This window comes from Canis aureus, chromosome 1 (genome assembly GCF_053574225.1).
Source record: "Canis aureus isolate CA01 chromosome 1, VMU_Caureus_v.1.0, whole genome shotgun sequence".
NCBI classification, from domain to species: domain Eukaryota; kingdom Metazoa; phylum Chordata; class Mammalia; order Carnivora; family Canidae; genus Canis; species Canis aureus.
Genome location: NC_135611.1, coordinates 51,974,455 through 51,996,278, shown reverse-complemented (window position 1 = coordinate 51,996,278; position 21,824 = coordinate 51,974,455). Strand labels below are relative to the sequence as shown.

The 21,824-nt window shown below is 37.7% G+C and overlaps 1 protein-coding gene across 4 annotated transcripts in view; it reads right to left on the bottom strand.

Annotated features, from left to right (window-relative positions):
- PACRG (parkin coregulated) overlaps positions 1–21,824 on the bottom strand; it is a 516,787-nt gene that overhangs the window by 228,930 nt on the left and 266,033 nt on the right. For all 4 annotated transcript variants that reach the window (XM_077899338.1, XM_077899347.1, XM_077899358.1 and 1 more), the window contains exon 3: positions 1,824–1,995. In XM_077899338.1, coding sequence (XP_077755464.1) covers positions 1,824–1,995 — 172 coding nt within the window. The remainder of the gene's footprint in view (positions 1–1,823; positions 1,996–21,824) is intronic.

The window sequence follows — 21,824 nt, the reverse complement described above, 5'->3', positions numbered from 1 at the left end:
ATAGTTCCTGGGGAGGATGTTCTGGGCCTTTTTATTTGTACATAAAATTTGTACATCATTCTTTAGAAAATGTAGCATTTCAACTAGAACTTAACATACTCAAAAATTGTGAGCTGTTGGAATAAATCACATCTGGAAAAGATTTTACTGTAACTCTGTATTATATATCCTTCCTGAAGGACTTCAAAGATCACCCTTCACTCAGCTGATGCACGAGCAGAGAGGAAAGTGCTTTAAAGTGTCATTTCTCTTCCCATGTTACTTTTCACAGCAGGTAGTCTGTCCTTTTGCTTGGTTTTACTTTTATGTCTTGGTGGAAATCTGGAGTGGTCAGTTACAGATCTCTTACGAAACTCTCAAAAACATGAGGGTAAGTTTCAGAGTTGATTCCATTTAAATGGTGACAGCAGAACTGTTGAAAATCTAGAATTCTAATGACACTTAATTCAAATCAATAAAGAAGAGGTCACTATGGATAAGATGAAATAATCCAGGCTGTGGGAAATGACCCAATGTTGAGCTCTTTAGTTCTTGTTTTGGTCAAAGCCCATGGCAAGAGCACCTTTGAGACAGTGAGAGTGGGATCCCCCCAGATCCTAGGAGACTAAGGAGGAATCAGGTCAATCATCCCAGGAGGAAGTTTATTCTGGAGAAAGAAATGAGGCAGAGCTTGTGATGGGGGAAGCAGGCCAAATGTCTAGAGCAGTTCTGGCTGGGAAAGGGTGGGATGTTCCTGCCCAAGGGGTGGTCAGCACCACCCCTCTGCTTTCCAACAGCAGTGTAATTGGCAACTTGGGTGCACACTGAGCCTAGGGCGTGATGATGGGGGGTGAGGGCCTAAGCCTGGCCATTCCCTCCTGGAGCTTGTCCCAGTATGAGTGCTCTATTATGAGGGGCAGCAGCAGCTGTGGAGCAAGATGAGGAGGCTGGACCCAAAGCAATGCAGGGCTTATTTGGGAGCCATTATAGACCATCTCATTGGTGAATGAAAATCTCAGAAATGCTTAGAAGGGGGCTGCTTTCAGAAAACTACTCCAAAAAGATTCTTGCCTGAAAACTCTGGCCAGAGAAAGAAAGCATTTCATTCTATACATAAAGAAATAAAGTCAATGACAGGATTACTCTAGAGTTTCCCCAGGTAACTTATCACAGGTAAAATATTTCAAATATTTAGTAACATTAATTCTTCTCCATTCCAGACTTTTTTTCCCCTTAAAATGATGACTCCTACTACCTAAAAGATACTAAACAAAATTGGGTTTATATGGTAACTTAAAAATTGGGGATGTCATTTTAAAAAAACATGGAAGTTAGTGGTAGTATAGAATACACGGACACATTCTTTACTTCTTCATGTATAAATTAATGTTAATGCTTGTTCATTACTGGGAAGCATTTTTTTAAAAAGATTTTATTTATTTATTCATGAGAGACACAGAAACAGAGAGCCAGAGATATAGGCAGAGGGAGAAGCAGGGTCCCCGCAGGAAGCCCGACGCAGAACTCGATCCCAGGACTCCAGGATCATACGCTGAGCTGAAGGCAGACACCCAATCACTGAGCCACTCAGGCATCCCCACTGGGAAGCATTTTAAAGTGGTATAAACTCCATGCAATTTAGTCTATTTATATGGTTAAGCTTCAGTGTAGTATCAATAATGGGATATTGTAGATTTGGGATGTCTGGTCCTATAAGTCAATCTATAAAATTCCCACAAAACCTAGGGAGAGCCTCAGTCTGTTGTGTTTTATTGCTTAATTAGCAAGTTGTCACAAAGCGGCACGTTATATACTGAATGATGCTTTTTCACCTGTTCACTTACTTTTTATTGGGATAATGAGCTGTGGAATGACAGGAAGAATCTTGTTCCCCCCATGTTCCAGCATGTCGTGGATTCCTTGCCGAGCAAAAAACTCATAGGGAAATGTCATTTCACAGAGCCCATCAAAAAACAGAGGCAGATAATGATGGTAATCCAGCTTCTCAATTTCTACCTGAAAGGAGAGAGAAGAAATGCTATGTGAGGACAACAATGGGGCGAAGCATGGCTGGATCAGCTATGAAGCTGTCACCAACTCAGGAGGACCATGTTCTTCAGGACTTTGAGAGGATTATATTAAGCAACTCATCTAACAACCTAAAGTATGTCATCTTGTCTTTATTCTATTAGCAATGGGGTTGCAATCATTGACCTTTACATCTTAACAGATTAGAATAATAAATAATTGACACTGGGAGCATTTTGGTATTTGTCTTGGGGTTCTTTGGTTAATATTATACCATTTGGCACAAACAATATTGAAAAGGATTCAAGAAGCCCACCATATGTATGTTGAAAAGATATATGTAAGAACAGAATGGAAAAGAAACAGTTGAAAAGAGATTAGCAACTGAATTTCTAATAAGAATCTAATAGGGATTGCACACCAGTATATTCTTGTGAAGTGTGTCTTTTTGGGGTATCTTCATTTTCAATATGGAGAAACCTAAGCATTAAGGAGGTTCAATAACATGTGTAAGGTCTGCAACTAGAGAGAGGCATTCCTTGGATCTGAATCCAAGGTATCTGGCTGCAGGATGTGATACTGCCTCTCAGGCTATGTTGTTAGGCACGGAGACATTCAGCATTGTTATATCCTCCGGGTGACTGTTCCATTCATCCTTATGTCTCCATCCCCTTCATCAACACTAATGCAGGGTGTCTTAGTCTACTCAAATACTAACATTGCCATAATCAGTTTGTCTGTTGTGTCTTCTACCCTTTTACTTTCTTTCTCCCTCTGGCATTATATTTTAACAGTGTCTTTTCTTTCTTTCTTTCTTTCTTTCTTTCTTTCTTTCTTTCTTCTTTCTTTTCTTTCTTTCTTTCTTTCTTTCTTTCTTTCTTTCTTTCTTTCTTTCTTCTTTTTTGAGATTTTATTTATTTGAGACAGAGAGAGCATGAGTGGGGATGGAGGGGCAGAGAGGGGGTGAGAAGCAGACTCTCCACTGAGCTGGGAATGCAACAATGCAGGGTGTGATCCCAGGACCCCGAGATCATGAACTGAGTTGAAGGCAGATGCTCAACTGACTGAGCCACCCAGGCATCCCTAACAGTACCTTTTCTAAGTAACATAAAGCTGCATTTCCCCCCTCCATTTCACAATATGTATTAAAACAGTGAATATAGAGCACACGTGATTCTTATTCTCCAAAGTTTCAAAGAGAAAGAAAAGCAATGGAACAAAGAATAATGGAAGAGAGAAAAAAAGGAGGAGCAACTGAGAGGTAGCAATATGGAATGAAAGACTGAGGGAGAGAAGCTGAGAAAAGATCATCTGTAGATCTCTAACTCAGCTCATGGACCACAGCAGTTCCTTTCTTTTTTTTTTTAGCAGTTCCTTTCTACTGGAAATTCTTTTCCTGCAAGTTCCTCCTCCGACCCATTTGTTATGTGGTATATCTGCTATCATTGTAGATCTGTTGCCTTAAACAAGGGAATAATGACTTGCTACTATATTTTCAGGTCACAAACTCTTTGGAATAGTATCGATATTTCTCTATGCACAAAGGTAGACATTTTTTGTACATAACTTCATTTGCTTCTTGCATATCTTTTTGGATTCCTCCCTTTATCGTAATAGTGTTTTGGGTGACGAATGTGGCCTAGGCCTTGGAAAACCTTCTTATGTTCCTTTACAATCCAGAGCTTTCATGTATGTTTTGTTTTGTTTTGTTTACTAATATATCTGAGTTCCCTTTGAAGAGCTCTTGCCAGCTACTGTCCCATTTTCTCTCATCCATGGTAAAGCTGTCTATGCCTCCTCCCATTCTCTCTTTAGCTTGCTTTTCTACCACAACACTGCAGGTGCTCCTCCCCAGGTCACCAGTGGTCTTCACTTTGTCTAAACCTCCTGTCCCTCCTCTGTTCTCATTACATGATACACTTTACCATGGGCCTCCTGACACCCCACCCCCAGCACTGGGCTGTCATCTTTGACTTCCTCCCTTCAAATCCTGTGTCAGCGCATCAGTAATCCACAGATCCTATCTCCAAGAAAATCCTGATTTCATTTCCTTTCCCATCATCATGCATATTGCCAGCTAGTCTAAGCCACCAGCTTGCTTCACCTTGGTTACTGCAACAGTTTCCTAACTCATTTCCTTGTTTCCATCTTTCGCCTTCCTGTTTCCATTCTCCACAGTCATGGGTCCTGACCCGTGGTTGCTCCTGTCTCATGTCTCAAGAGGGCTTCCCTAATCTGTCCCTGGGTCCCATTGCTTCATACCATCCTTCTGCAGTCCTACTCTTTGGAGACACTGCTGCCTTTTGTTCCCTGACCAGCCTAGCCTCATGTGTTGCTCCTTAGAGAGTATCTTTGAAAGCACTGCTCCCCTTCTCTCCAGGCCTCTCAGTTGCTGGCAACTCCTTTCATCTAGATTTCAGCTTCAGTGAGGCTCTCTTACCACTGCCGACTGCCCTGTTTGATTTGCTAGGGTGGCCTTTATCATTTATTCATTGCTGTTTCTTAAGTTTTGTTGTTCAGGGAGTTGTCATTGCTTGAAATGGTGTTTGGCACATAACGGGTGAAGACTCAATAAGCATGTGTTGAATTTTAGTTCTGACCTTTTGAATCTGTCCACTGTGCTAACTCTCTGAGAGGCAGACTCAGCTAAGGGAAAAATGGCCAGATGACAAATGGCCATCTCTGGAGTTGAGACCTGGGACCATGGCAGAGTGCACAGAGAACCTGGTGGTGAAAACCAACCCTGTAGCATGATGGGGCATGTAGGTTTCTATAGATTTATGTTTTCTACAGCTTTATGTACTATACTAATAACATGCTATATTTTCCCACTAGGATTACAGTTATTATTTACATTTCAGGAATTTTATGAGTATTTTAATAGACAATCAGAATGGCTTGGTGCTTGGTGCTTCTATTTACCTTCATTTCACTAGAAATCCCTTGGGGATTAATTTGCTCATTTGCTTATTTTTAAAACTTGAAAAACTTGAGAAGGAAAACTTTCTATTTTTTATAGTATCATCAAAAACAAAAAAATTAATGTATATTCATAATTAATAAACTGGTAATAATAATATAAGTTCTTATTTTAAAAAAATCTAGATATTGAGAATAATTCAGGATTAAAACCAAAAGTTAAAGAAAAGATAAGTGAGGAGATCCTTTATTTGTCTTTGTGTATTTGTCACATGATGACTACTATCCCTTAGAGTTCTTCTAAAACTATGGTTTCTTTTGCTCATTTAGGTGTAGTTTACAAAAGGTCACTTTTACTGTTTATTTAGCAATAGAATTTTTTTTAGTTATATAAATCATTTTGCTCTTAGGATAACCTGTTTTAATGACATATTACACTTTATATTTCTTTAGTATTACTATAAAAATCATTGTTTTCAAACTTTCATAAAATTTGGGAATCTTTCTTCAAAGTTTATTCAAGAAATCCGGAATTAAAAGAAAGCTCTTTGAAGTAGGACATAGAACAAAGGCCATTTTAGATACATCAGGTAAAATTACACAGTAATATCTTGATTGATGACCACCAGGATGTTAACTCAAGGAACATCAAGTAGTTTTACTCACAGAATCTCTCTCTTTTTAAAATTTATGTTTTACAACTTTTTAAAGATCACACAGTACTCACAAGTTATCTCTAAATCTTACAGTGACCTTTGGTCAAAAGCAATAAAATTCTAACTTTATTCAGCCTATCATATATAACTTTTTATCCCCATAACAAATGTGTAAGGTAGTAATGCTATCCTGAAAGGTCAGAAACACAGTAAGGTTAATGATTTGCATTAGAAACTCAAATTAGAAACTTACTCTCATACTTTCCATATCCTTGCTTCAATTAACAAATGAAATATAATTGGAAATATCTGTTATTACAACTCCTATAAGAACCAAGAATCTTGCTTAGAATCACAAACTAATCTGAAAAGGTATAATTAGGTATTAATATATTATAACTTCATTTAAACTTGTTATGGCAATTCTAAAATCATGCTTCAGCTCCACTGTTCTTCCTTGAGGAAGCTGGTAAGTTACTGTGAGAGATCTTACAAATTATATGGGCATTAAGTACTGTCTGTGGATAGTATATGTAGCATATTTCAAACATAGATGTACTTTCATTTTTCAAATGCATGTAGATATGTTTATGGTGAATAATTGAAAAAATGTCATTTTACACTTTTTCAGTAATACCGAATATACAATTAAAATTACATACTAATACATGAAATTTTCGATGTAAGACTTTCTTAGCATGAAAAATGCTTTTTAATCCAAAAAGAGACCTCATACAGGATGGCAGACAAGACTAATGTGGATTCTTTAACTGCTACAAAGTCTAAAAAACGCCAAAATGTGTTCAATGCAAAGTTAATGTCAAGAAATCCTCAGATGCTAGAGATGAAGACAAAGTCCAGAGTCACAGAGGTGATGTCATGTGACTTAAGAGAGTATCAGATACAGACCAGATTGCAAGACTGGGACTGAGGTTTTAATGTCTCCAGAGTTTAGAAAAATAGGGCATCTGGCAAGAGAAGGGCAGTAAGCTGAGATTTTTGCATAGCACCGGGGCCCTACAAGGACTGCCCCATCTGTGCAAAGGGGACCAGATAGTCTCTCCAAGAGTTTGTGGAAATAGAAAGAAAGCTTGTGGAAACAGGAAGAGAGCTTGATATGTGACAACGCTCTTGAAGGGAAAGATCTCCTTTGAGAAACAGAAACCCAAAGGGAAATCTAAAGTCAAGAAAAAAAATAGTGTCCTCAGATGGTGGAAAGACACTTCCGGGGCCCAGACAAAGCAAATGCAAAAGTTTTAATACTCACATGCATAGGCTGCCACAGAAAATGCAACCCCAACTAAAACTTACCACCATCATGGTGATAGAGACACCATAAGAAAGGGAATGAACTGTGGAACTAGCAACTAGGAATTATGGAATAGAATCTGAAAATAATTTTTTTAAGTGCTTAAAACATAGAATAATTCATTTTTAGAAAATAACTAAATAAAATTTCCAAAGAATATAAAATATCATTAACTTCAGAATCTAACCATTGGATGATAGTTTGATCACGGATGAAAATAGACCCTAGAAGGCCAATACAGAGGCAGCACAGGGAAGCCCCCACTTGACTAGCTCCCACACACAACCCGGGGGAGTTCCAGAGAGAAACTCCAGGGGAAGGCAGTTTTTGGAGAAATAATGGCTGGGCATCTTTCATAATTGAAGAAAGATGTGAATCTTCAGACTGAAGATGTAAATCAGGACACTCTTCAGAAACACTTCTAAAACTCCACAAAGACAAGGAAAAGATTTAAAAGTAACTAGAAACAAAAGACAGATTACATATAAAGGATCAAAATTAGGCTTGAAATTACATTTTGCATTAACAAAATAGAGGCCACAAGATGAGGTAAAAACCCCTCAACATGCTGAAGGAACAATAATTGCTAATCTTCAATGCCATACTCAGCTAGACTGCCATAGAACATAAAGACAAATTAAATGCATTTGACAAGATGGAGATGTTTGTTTGTTTATTTGTTTTTAACCCAGAGATCACTGTCCTCACTGAAGGATAAAAGAGTAAGCTGAATGCAGGACAAAGAAATGAGATGCAAGAGATAATAGTAAATAAATTGTTGAACAAAATAAGACCAAAGAAGCATTAACTATAACACTTTTTTAAAAACCATTCAATTATGGTGAGGTTACAAAGTGAAGTCACAATACCAGGAATGAAAAGTAGAGAAGATGACAGGAAGGGGATCTGAGTCCAAGTAAGGTCCTTGCATTGATAGGGATGAGGACAAGGTTATTGGTTAACTTCAAAATTAAACATATTAAAGTGTAAGGATATCCATCAAAAGAAATAGAATTAATTTCCAAGAGAACAGAATGGAGTAGAGGGAATGAATAAGGCTCTATCAACCCAACAGAAGGCTGGTCAGACATATTACCTGGATGTTTGGAAAACAGGAAAACACATGGAAAGGAGAAAATATGTAGGATGAATCCAAATATATAGGTAATCATCATAAGTATAGGTAGATTAAATTATCTTATTCTCTTAAGAGATTGTCAAAAAAGAAAAATATACTTAGGTTACAAATTTGTTTATAAGAACCACACTCAAAATATAATGTCAGAGAAAAGTGAAAAATAAAGGTATGGAAAAAAATAAATGATAAATAAAATATAGGATAAATTCCTAGAAGAGAAATTGCCTTCTCAAAGGGTATATATATATATTTGCAATTTTGACAGAAAAAGGCCAATGGTGCTTCATGGGATGGTACTAAACTATATTTTCATCAATAATAAATGACAGTAGCTGTTTTCTCTTGTTTATTTGAAGAAAATGCTATTACAGTTTACTTTTTGACAATATTATAGGTAAATAGTATTTTAGTGTTAAGTTCCATTTCTCTTACTGTGAGAATAATAGCCTTTTAAAGATATTTTTGAAAGCTATTTGTATAACCTTTTCTGTGAGTTGTATTTTCATATCTTTTGGCATTTTTTTGTACCCAGTAACATTTGTTTTCTTCTCTCTCTCTCTCTCTCTCTCTCGAGCTCTTTTATTTTAGGGAGATTTAACTTTGTATGTTATATAAATTTATAAAAAATTGTTTTTGCCATGCAGACTATTTTCATTTGTTTTAGAATTCCTTAATCTTTTGTGGGATTCTTTTTTTCTAATTTTAATTTTTTAAATTTTTCTTTTGTGGGATTCTGATTTTTGAGTCATCATTAAAAAAGTTTTCCCCCATTTTGTAGCAGAAAGAATAGAAACAATTAGAAAAGACTATGTATAATGGTTTATTCTAATACTTTAATGATTTCTTTATATTGAAATCATGAATTCATTTGTAACTTATCTTGGCATAAGGTAGGAGACATTCTTTCAACTGTAACTTTTTTTCCAAGATATTACCAGTTTAGACAAATTTTATACATAAGGTCTACTTAATGGGCCTACATAAAACCTTATATTCAGTAATTTGATAAATACGTTCTTTTTTTTTTAAGATTTTATTTATTTATTCACGAGAGACACAGAGAGAGAGAGAGAGGCAGAGACACAGGCAGAGGGAGAAGCAGGCTCCATGCAGGGAGCCTGATGTGGGACTCAATCCCAGGTCTCCAGGATCAGGCCCTGGGCTGAAGGCGGCACTAAACCACTGAGCCACCTGGGCTGCCTGATAAAATATGTTCTTTACAAGCATACAGAGACAGCACAGAAAACTGAATAGTAGCAAGCCACAAAGTAAGTTCAAAGAAGTTCCAAAATATCTATGTCATAAAATGTTACAATTTCTGAAGAAAATTAAATAAAATAAATGATTAACTAACTAAAAGCAAACTTTTAACCCCATGCATTTGGAAATTTAAAAACACTTTTAAATCACTCAGAGATTTAAAAAATCCCTATAGAAATAATAACATGTTAAAAATTGAATCACAGTAAAATCACCTAACCTTAAAAAATAGAAAAATGCCCAACTGTACAGACTCTTTTTAAGAACAGAAAAAGAATGAAAAGGATACAACTCACTATTGGAGGCCAGCATAACCTTGCCACTACTACCCAATTTCATTGAATCAAAGAAAAGTACTAGGCAAATTGAATTCAATTGCATGTTCAAGATGTGGCCAAGTAGGCTTATTGCAGAAATACCAGGATACTTCAAGATCATGTTTAAACTTTCAGATTGAAGAGGAAAAATGGGATCATCTTTGTAGATGCAGATAAAGCATTTGATGAAATCATTCATTAAAAAATAAAAACTCTAAGGAAAAACCTACAGCAAATATCATACTTTACAGAGAAACTTTAGGAACATTCTCATTATGGAGAAAGCCATAGAAAGAAGGTAAGGAGACTGTTGTCATAATTTCAACATTATGCTGGAGGTTCCAGCTAATGAGGAAAATAAAATATGTATGAATATATTGGCAAAGGTGAAACAAAACTCTTGTTATTTGAGGATGACATAGTTATCTACAAAGAATACCCAGAGAATCCAAAAACAAGTGTAATTAGAGAGTTCAGAAAAATTGCTGCATAAAAGATCAGCACACTAAAAACAATAGCATTCCCATATGCCACTAAAAACCACATAGAAAATATTTTTAAAAATATTCACAATAGCAAGAAATGAAGCAAAACAAATCCTTTAAGATAATGAGTAGTAAAACTAACAGTTAATGCATAAGACTTTATGGAGACAATAACAAAATATTATTGATAAGCACAAATGGAAGACTGGCACATTGTTCTATGAACAAATGAATATATTGAATATACTAATGTATAGGCAGACTCAAACTTATAAGATGGTGAGTCTTTCCAATTTCATCTATAAATATTGGAGAGTCTCAGTGACATGTTGGGACCACATTCCAAGCAGTGGCAGAGTGAGGATCCGAGCCTCGGGCTTCTTTCCTTTGACCTGCTCACCTTTTTTCACTATCTTGATGGCTTATTGTTTTACTACAAATACTGAAGGCTCTGTCTAGCTGGGAGGTATTAATTATTGAGTAAAAAATATGGACTTGAGAATAGAGAATCAAGTTATTTTATGGAATAACCTTATTTTAAGTTTCTGTCAAAAATGCTAACAAGACAGCTAAAGGTCAGTTGTAAGCAGATTTCGAATTTATGCACACTTAACCTTTATTATCCAGGGATCGTATGCTCCTAACTGCAGCAGTTGATGAGTGATACTTTCAAGTGTAATAAATAAAAAAGAAATAATCCCTTGTTCTGTAGCTTTGATCATTCCCACCTTCTGTCATCTGTCATAGAGTTAAAGGAATTTCCTAAAAATTTTTAAAATAGCATTTTTTTAAATCAAGGGGGCAATAAAAGGAGCAAAATATGTATTAATATAAAAGTTTTTTTTTCCTTTATCACATCTCTACATAATGCTAAAAATAGTATAATTTTGTCACTGGTAGAGAGGAGATACTTGTATTTTGGGATTATGAGCGCATTAGTCAAATAGAGAAGCAAGAAACATATGGTAGATCTAGAAAGTCCAAAAGTTTCAGGAGTTGGGACAGAGTTAAAAACAGATCGTTTGTGGCTTTTACCTCTGGTATTAATTGCAAAACATGGCATTGTTTTACAAAAGCTATCCTTGAATTAGATAATATACTGTGAACTTTTATGAACATAACCAAATCAGTAGAATCCAGGAGATTTGGAAAGGATTAATTCAGGTGAAGTTCATGTCCTAAAGCAATTTTTAAGAAGACATTGTTATGATGGCAGTATTGGCTGCCTCTTACATCAGCATATAATTTTGTTATGTAATTATCTTGCAAGGATTAAATACAAATTTGTTAAACTTCTTTAAACTCATGAGTTCTTATATTTCTTAGTCCAATTTCACCTAAAAAACTAAAGCAAAAGATATAGTGAATAGCTTAAAGTAGTTATAGTGCCATGCTGAACGTCAAGGAGATATAGGGATATTAGTCAGTAGGAAAAAGATGAGAAATATGACTTACTTCCTTGCATTTGTGTTTTAATATTAGCAGTTTGTGGAAGGAATGGATTATTGACATGCTGCCTTTATGGAGAGCAGCTCGGGGTTTGCAATAAGGTAGATGGAGGTTAAAACCGATCACTTGTATGTACTGCACTCCACCACTTTCAAACTCTGTGACTAGTGGAAAGTTACTACACTTTTCTGGGCCTTAGTTCACTTTTTGTGAATGGATAGCTAATTTCCAGGGTTATCGTAAGGATTAAGTGAGACAGCATGTACTAAATGATGTTAATTCCCTTGGTATTCTCTGAAAAGAAAATAATACACTCACAAAACAAAATTTCAATGCAGTACATGATTAAATGCTAAATAAGGGGTACATGTTAAGGGTATACAGGAAGAAGCCTTGGCATATAGGAAGTAGAGATGATTATACGCTGGAGTAAACAGGACAGGTTTCAATGGGGGAGAAGGATCTTAATGAGCCTTGAAAGATGGCAAGAGACAAGCATTCTGAGCAAGGGCTTGTGGACAGAAATTGGGCACAGCACTGTCAAGAGACAGTGCCTCGTTCAGTATTGGAGGATGTTGAGGAGGCAGGAAGGTGCCTTCTGTCCCCACTGTGTCCGGACTGATTACTTCAGACACGAGCAAAATAAAGATGGTTTTCAAACAATGGGCTGACATGATTAAGTGCCATTTAAGAAAGAATAGCCAGCACTTGTTCATCTTGCATAACGGAAACTTTATATCCATTGAGCAGCATCTCCCTATTCCCCCAGACCCTAGGAACCACCATTCTACTCTCTGCCTCTATGGGTTTGACTAACGTTAGATTCCTCCTATAAGTGGAATCATCTAGTATCTGTCCTTCGGTGTCTGGTTTCTCTTAGCATAATTCCTCAACTTTCCTTCACATGGTCATATATGGTAGGATTTCCCTTTTAATGTTTTGAGACCCTCCATATTGCTTTTCACAGCAGCTATACAGGTTTCCATTCCTGCCGATAGCATGCAGGATTCCTTTTTCTCTACATACTCACCAACCCTTGTTACCTTTTGGTAATAGGTATCCTAACAGTGAGGTGGTTTATCTGCTGTGGTTTTTATTCACAATTTCCTTGATGATGAGTGATGTTGAGCACCTTTTCATGTACCTGTTGACCACTGTAGGTCTTTTTTGGAGAAATGTCTAGTCAAGTCTTTTGTCCATTTTTAAATAGATTTATCTATTTTTAGAGAGTGCATGCACATAGGGGTAAGGTGAAAAGGGAGACGATCTCAAGTAGACTCCCTTCTGAGCACAGAGCCCCACATGGGGCTCAATCTCACCACCTTGAGATCATGACCTGAGACAAAATCATGAGTTGGATGCTTAACCAACTGAGACCCACATGCCCCAGCCTTTTGTCCAGTTTTAAATAGGGTTATTTGTTGCTTTACTATTGAGTTGTAGGAGTTCCTATATATTTTGGATATTAACTCCTTACCAGACATAGCTTTGCAAATATTGTCTCCTGTTCTGTCAACTACCTTTTCTTTTGTTGTTTCCTTTGTGCTACAGAATCTATTTAGTGTGATGTAGTTGTCTATTTTTACTTTGGTGTCATATCCAAGAAATCATTGCCAAGATCAATGTTAAGAAGGTATTACCCTATGTTTTCTTCTAGGAGTTTTATAGCTTCAGGCTTTCTGTTTAGGTCTTTAATTCAGTGTGTGTGTGTGTGTGTGTGTGTGTGTGTGTGTGTGTGTGCATGCAAAGAATATAACCAGACTGTGGAGTACAGCATATTTTAGGAAGATCAAAATACAGGAGTAAATGTCTAGAGATAGAATTATCAGCTAAAAGCATAGCAGAGGAGCCTGAACTGTGGTGTTGACCTAGAAGGTAGGTTAAAAATGACAGGAAAAAGAGAAGAAGAATGCGAGAATACTGAACAGGACTGGATGATTATTAATTGGACATGGGAGAGTAAACAACTTGATGGAATCTATGTACTGGCTTGGCTTCCAGCATGCAAAGCAGGTGGAATGGCACTGATGTGAGGCCAGGGCTGTATCATAGGCATAAGTTCAGTGTGAGATGTAAACTGTAAGACATCTGGGCAGAACGCCTAAAGATTTAAGATACATATTTGGGGTTTCGGAAACAGGGCAGTACCGGTGAGGCAAGTTGGAATCATTTCACAAAGATTGTGGTCTTGTAACTGTGTAAAGTGAGGAGATCCTGGAGAGAGTCTGTAAGGACTGTCCCCAGTTAGGAAAACAGAAATGGCAGAGGACTTGGTGGTCAGGGAGCTGAGAGTATCATGGCACCACAAGTGTTCATGAGCTTTGCACTAAGGAAAAACATGGCTTGAATGCCCTGCTAACCCATCACAGGGGAAACACATGCTAATTATTGGAAATATGGAAACTCACAAAGTATATGAAATCGAGTATGCCAACTGTGAAACACAAGTCAGGTACTAATTGTTTTGTAGCATGTAAAAGCAATTTTTTTCCCAGCATGATAGGAATATTTACAAGTGAACTTGAATCATCGCATGAAGAGCGAACTGTTCTCACCACCTAGAAAGACTATGTTCCTGTCTCCCCCGAGCTTGCGTCCTGCTAGGCCTATGCACACACCCGCCACCTGCCAGTCTGTGAACCAGTCTTCGTTCCCTGCAACACTACCTGAAGCAGGCGAGGAGACCTGCGAAGACCCTACTGTTAAAAATATCTCCATAGATTTATCAGTTAAAGTTCAATTAAATTTCTTCTTAAAAACAAAATACCTTTTGGCATGCTTCAGCTTACATGCTGTTTTTATCTTGTGGTAAAACTAAAATTAGAAAACCAAATTGCTCTTCTCCAAGTGCTGAAAGAATTGGACTATGCCACTGGTAAAATGAAAAGAAAGAAAGGTAATCTGGGTGTCTGGAGAACTCCAGGGAGGTAGTCATAGACGGAGGAGCCAATGTGGAAGGTTTCAGGCGAGTTGCCACCAAACCACTAAAAAGCACATCAGCCAGCTTGATCGTGTTTTCACGTGTGTAAGGCAAGTTGCTAACGTGGATTGTGGATTCTCAGGTAGGAGAGAGGCAGGACAGAGAAACCCAGAGGCTCTGGCCCCAGAGTCGTGACGCTTTTATTACTAGTGGGTGACGTGGGCAAGGTTCTCGGTCCTTCTGTGCCTCAGTCTCCTTCTCTGCAAAATAGGACAACACCAGTGCCTGCCTCCTAGGGGAAGGTTGTGAGCTAGGGCATATAAATAGTTAGGAACAGTGCCTGGGTAACAGAGGGAACGCTAGAAGTAAGCTACAAAACAGCTGCCAAAGAGCCCTCTCTTGTTTTCATGATGGGTTACTTCTATAAAAGTGTCAGTCTACTTCCTCTATATTTACCATATTCTTTACATTTTGATTTGTTCGCTTTGAGGAGAGAGAAAGGGTCTTCTTTTGGCTCTGCCAACATTTTCTTAAACTATTCTGGTCCTGCTGTCATTTTGTCTAAAGTGATTGAAGAACAGAGGTCATTTGTGAAAGACACAGAAGAGGGAGCCCAGAGAGCTCACAGGTTAAAACGGGGCACACATCAACGTCTGCCAGTGATTCCGGGGACTTTCAAGTAGGTCAGAATATCTTTATAGAAAATGACACCATCTTTTTGAGTTTGTGTGGTATAACAATAAATCTAGGGGATAAAAAACATAAAATGCTGAAAATCTCATCTTTATTAAAGTAACATGGTACTTTGTAAAATGTATTTTATTTATGACAATAAGATAGTTCATAAATTGACAACACATATGCAGATTGGCTGGTTAGGTAAGAGTATATAAGATTATGGATATCGCATTTATCAACTAAAACCTCCACCAATTTTTTTTTTGGGGGGGGGGTCCTCCACCAATTTTTAAATGAAAATCTATTATCTGTCTGATAGAATGTCTGTCTCTGAGTTTAACCTTGGGCCACATAACTAAGTCTAATTCTTTTATAGCAAATGTGATATTTAAAAATCAAGTTATTTTGACATTTTAGAATTGTATACCAATGACACATGGGAACATATACAATCTGTATACTGGGTTGTAATTCTGGAAACAGGCATCTTAAATCACAATATCACAGTAGCATTTTTAAAATGTCACTGTGCTTTCTTTGTCATAAGACTGAACTTCTTAGTATGTAGTATGAGGAGTATTTCCTTTAAGCCAGTGAAGGTTACAGAGAAAATTCAAAACCACATGGAGTGAAAGGGTCATTCTCATTCTCCTCATTACACAATTTGGGGATTCAGTGTTGCTCTTCTTAAAATAAACCCTGCTTTTTCCAGGTCTGCTGAGACAGTTTCTCTAGAGATCAAACATTGCTATTAGGATGGTCATTGCAATTCTGCTCTATATCCAAATTTTTTGTATCACTGATTCTTTTTGCTCCTGGGTTCTCTAGACTATGTGCTTCCTGCCTTCTGTCATTAATTGCACAGGGCCACTTGTGCAGATGATGTGACGTCATCATGTCTTAGTTGCAACAAAGTTTATGAAGATGTTTGTACTGTTCCCTGAGGGGAGGGATTGTGTGCGTTCACCACTGCTATCTTGTATCATACTTGCCTCCCATGAGTCTTAAAAATCTGAATAAATGCATTGCATTTAGTTTGGGAGTAAATCAAATACTCTAAAGCAATGGTTGCTCAATACTTATGTCATTGTACAAGGACCATGGTCAACCAAGGTAACTGATATGCAAACGATTTCATTTTTTTAAACGATTTCATTTTTATTAAGAACTTATAATATACCAGGCACTTGGGATCCATTACTTTGTTGCCAAACTTAAAGAAATCTAATTGTGTTCAAGTGTTTTCAGTTTCCATGGAACATGCCTTTGCATGTTGCAAGAAAACCTTCTTGTTCTCTCCCAGGAGAAATAAGCCCTGGCAGTACCACTGCATTTTGCAGATGCCTTTACTAGGGCATTCATTGTGCTTATGTATTTGCTTACATCCTGCCACACTCACTAAATTGTGAACTCTGGGTGCCACAAACCACCCATTTTGTCTGGTCTGTAACATGTCATATTAATTCCTGGTGCATAGGCCATCTCATCTTTGTTAAATGAATTAATCCATAAGCAGAGTCTCCAATTATCCTCCAACGCCAATCTCTCTCTTGTTTCATCTATTCTTCAGGAGGGTGCAGCCAAGCCTCCTTTAAAAAATATGCTGTCCATGCTACTTGTCGTTGAAATGTCTTTCATTGGATGTATTCAGGGTGTGTCCTAAACTCTTCATCATGGTAACGAATCTGCCCCCCAGATTTCCTTTCCAGCTTAATGTTTGTACATTTTGCTCCCACAACCGAAGTTCCAATGATACCAAATCTCTTACTCTTTGCTGAATATGTCCTACCATCTCGGAGTACTTTATCATTTTGCTATTTATCTATTTATTTTTTATGAAATTTTACTAATGCTGCATCCTTTTCCTCTAATGGTAGGGCAAAGTATAGATTTGGGAGTGTAAATCCCAATCCCATCTCTGCCTCTGCCACTAAGTACCTGTATGTCCTTGGGCAAGTTGCCTCAGTGTCTTCATTAAAATGGGGATGATAACAGTATATACTTCAACTGTCTGTTGTAAATTCATTAGTTCATTCATGCAAACCATCTAGAACAGTGTCAGGTACATGTTAATCCTTATCACTATCGCTTTGCTTTACTACAATAGTATCAGACAGACACATTATATTACAATTACATGAGTAATTATTAAAAAATGTGCTATTTAGTAATATGAACTAGATCTGTTTCCTTTTTAGTTGGGAGTAGGGAAGCAGGTGGAAGGTAAAGAGCAGGGAAGGAGGGGGTGCCTGGGCGGCTGAGTTTGCTAAGCCTCGGACTCTTGGTTTCTGCTCAGGTCATGATCTCAGGGTCATGAGATCGAGCCCTGTGTTGGGCTCCATGCTCAGCAAGGAGTCTGCTTGAGATTTTCTCCCACTTCCTCTGCCCCTCCCTCTACTCTTTCTCTAAAATAAAATAAATAAAATCTTTAAAAAAAAAAAAAAGCCGGGAAGGGGCTATATCAGGGGAGAGGAAGAGGTGAAGAGCAAATTGTCAGTATTAGAGTCAGAACCTTCCACTCAGGATGCAAGTCCTGTGTGCGTATGGAGGTATGTGTGCCTATGTATTTATTTACATGTGTGTGTTATAAACTACTAGAAAAGGTAGAAGGGCATCCTGTGGTTCATGAACATATTGGTAAAGGATGGTAGTTGGCTGTTGTACTTGGTTTCTTAGGACGTCATCCAGGGAAGTAAATCCTAACAGAGACTAGAGGTGACATGTCAAAGCTCAGGACAGGATGGTAGTCAAGGGTGAATCTCAACAGCACCCTTGTGAGCTGAGCTTTGGATCCAGCCAGCCACTGAGCTTCAGATGCAGCCACCAAGCATCATAAGTGCTAAGAGAAAAGACCAAGAACCCATTCCTACCATGGATACCTCCACAACAGGTACAAGGACAGAGGCCCACACCCAAGAACCCTGTAAGATGACCTACAAGCTCAACTGAATGTCTGAGAAAGTGAAAATACAAAGGCAACATGAGGTTGATTGCAGATGCTCTACTTTGCTAGTATGAGGCCATCTAAACTTCCTCCCATGCCCAGGTGATGCTGACTAGGAAGGAGAGAAGGTAGCAAGGGAAATGAAATACTTGGACAGGATCAGTTCCAAACACCTCTTTCCCTCTTCTCCCATCTCCTGGATCTCATGATGGAAATGGAATGTTGAAAGCAAAAAGAGAACAATTACAGACACTAAAGAGGGTTACAAGGCTTTGCACATAGGATGCATTTATTCCCATCACTGCTTAGTACCTCTCCATACAAGTGTGAATGCACATACACACATACATGTTTATATTTTGTCTCTTTTTAGGTCTCTCTTTATGACTGTGTTATATCTGCCCAGAGTTAGCATGTCACAGGGTCTGTCACATAGACGTGGATAGATGAATGGACGGAATGATGGATGGATGGACAGATGGATGGAAAAATGAGTAAATGAATGAATGAATGAACTTCTCTTTAATTTACTCCACCCTCTCTGGATGAAATGTCCTTTATTTTAGGGTGTTTTTCTGGGATTTTCTACAAAATATGTCAAGCAAGTATTGGCTTCAGACCTCCTGGATTTAGTCATCTGGGAGCAACATGTCATTTTGCATGACTTTAAATCATTCATTTCAATCCCCTTTTGATTCACAAGTGAGAACCAGAATTCCATTTAGGGTAAAATGACTTGCCCAAAGGCAGAAAGTGATTGAATTGCCCACTCATCAATCCTAACTTATTTAGGCTCATTGTTCTTTTCTCAACTGAAAGGGACATTTGATTTCATTTAGTCTCCTGCACTTTCAGTTCATGATATGTGTCAAACAAGGCCCAGATTATTAGTGCCATTAGACCCTGCCTCCATCCAGGGTTATGTGTTATGACCCACAATAAGCAGCCTAGCAGTTTCCAGAATGCTGCTGTTTGTTAGACTCAGCACAGTGCACAGTCCTAGCACAACTCTCTTTATGGCCTGAAACCATGGGAAACAGAACTATAGATTCCCTTAGTGCTAATTCCTGGTAGTCTAGATGGTTTTTATATATAAAGACAAAATAACAGAAAAGGAAAAAAAATGTCAAACAAAATAAGTTTGAAAATGCTTCAGATAGTTAAGTCTTGCAATGTACTATTAGCATTAGCAATTAATTTTAGTAGATCGATTCAGCAAATTTGAGCAGATTGATTTAGCAAATTAAAATATTAATCACGTCATTACATTATGATTAGGAATATGGCATCGCCCAAAGTAACTAAAATTAAAATCATTAATGATGGTAGAAACCATGTCTTAACTGTCATTGCTCCCAGTGGTGCGCTGTAGATGTGTAACAACTGGCTCTCGGAGAGGGGAACTCAGATTAATAGCATCTGTTGATTGTTTTGGTATAAAAACTCCCACCATGGCCAGTGTCAAGCTACCAAATTGAAATCCCTGAATGTGGAATTGATAGAGAAGGAATGATCTGCTCTCACAAGCCACAGGAAACTTTATGCTGTGACTTACTGTATGTTAATAGAATTTTGACTAATTCTATATAGGTAAACACATTTCTCACATAGTGCATATTGTATGACATAAGTTGATTGGCCATGTGAATCCAAGGGTGTTCAAACTATCTGGACTTCTCTGATACTCTGGCCTTGTAATACACAAGTATGCTTTAATATTGTAGTAATGTACATGTGATTCTGACTATGCATTTTACATCAGACAGAGGTCATCTCTTTCATTCTGAATGAAGTAAAAAGAAATAAGACTATGTAAATCAAGAAATGAATAGAATGGTTCATTTTACTAAAGCTATTGAAACTAATTTTCCTCCTAGTTTTACATAATTTCTGGCATCTATAATTTATATACTTTTTTTTCCCTTTCCCTTTCTCTTATTCAAAATTACTTTCCTCCCACACCCCTCCCCCATTTACTGCTGCAAAGTTTGAAGCTATGACCAACAAATGCCTATTTAGTTGTATCAAAAAGCTTGTTCAGTGGCATGAATCAAGAGGTCCCAAGTTAGGGCAGCGTCACAGTTGTTTAGCTAATTGAGTGGTTCAAAATACCATCAAAGAGCCAGATTATTTCCAGCTTTCCTCTATGCCTCTATCATGGGTCAGCTGAATCCCCTCCTGATCACAAAATGGCCACAGAAGCTCCATAAATCACTAAAAAGACACATAAACACCTGGAAGCAGAAAACTAAACTAATTTTTCTTTTTAACTCTTCTTTACATATAAGAAAATTCCCTCAGAATCACTCCCTCTCCTTTTTCCCCACAGAATTAAGTAAAAATCTCCTTCTTAACCAATGTAATCCAAATCACTAGCAGTGCAAATATATTTATCACAATTGCCTCTTCCTATTTTTGTCCATTGGTGATAAAAGAGAGATACTAGCTGGCAAGGTCATTTTTCACAAGGGTTTGTTACAGACACCAACCTAAAGAATTAGGAAGATAGTCATAAACAGACCATGATATACTCAGAGAAGCTAGCTTGAAATAGTCTGTACATTAGCTTCCTATAGCTGCTCTTAACACCTTACCATGGACGCAAAGTTACTGCCTTATAATTCTAAAGGTTCAGAAGTCCAATATGTGTTTTAAAGGCTAAAAAGTTAAGGTGTTGGCAGAGCTGCGCTAATTCTGAAAGAATATTTCCTTGTCTCTTCTGCTTCCAGAAGCTGCCATCATTTCTTGGCCCACTACCCCTCCTCAAAGTACAGCACTCCACCTTTGCTCCCATCATCTCCTCCCTCTAACTTTGACCTTCTTGCCTTCCTTTTGTAGGAACCAATCACTGTGCTCACTGATTCCAGCTGAATAATCTAGAACACTCTCTCCATCTCAAGACCATTAACTTAATGACATGTGCTATGCAGGTAACACTTTCACAGGTTCTGGGGATTAGGATATTCATAGTTCTTTTGGGGGCCATTATTCTATTGACCTCACTTGGGGGTTATAAAGCAACACTCTTAACAAACCTATAAGAAAATTATTACATTACTTCAAAAGGGACACTTGAAATTGCAGTGACGGAACTGACACAAGAAAGATAATTGCGATTATTCCAGTGCTTCCCCCTTAGAATGTACTTGGCCGGATCAAGATTTATAATTTCATATTAAGGGAAACACTACCAATACCCTTATATTCATGAAGGTATTTTCAATAATTTAAACTTTATACAAAAAATAAGAATTTTCATCAGTTGATTCAATTTAATTACGTTGTGGGTCTGGTTTTACTCAGCAGCAGACCAGAGAGCAGCGGTGGGATCTGAGACACTGAAGTAGGCCCTCGTGGTCTGTTCTCCCCCAGGGCCCCATGATTCTAAGGAACAGTTGTGTTAGAACTCACATTTTACACTGCCCTCTGTCTGCCAAGTGATGGGCAAAATGATCAAAACATGGGAAAATTTGAGTTAAGCTCTAGAATGCCCCCAGAGTGCCACTAGATACACAGAGACCTTCCATGATTTTGATACAGCAGCTTTTAAGCTAGAACAAGCAAACAAAAAACAAAGGCCATAAAAAACTGAAAACCATAAGAGAAGAGATTCTCAAGAGCCTGTGACATTTAGATATGGACCCTACAACAGACGATCTTATAAGACAAGACTTCTTTCAATTAGGTATAATTTAATTTCTTCTACTTACAATTCCTTGGTTTATTATAATGGTACAGAAAC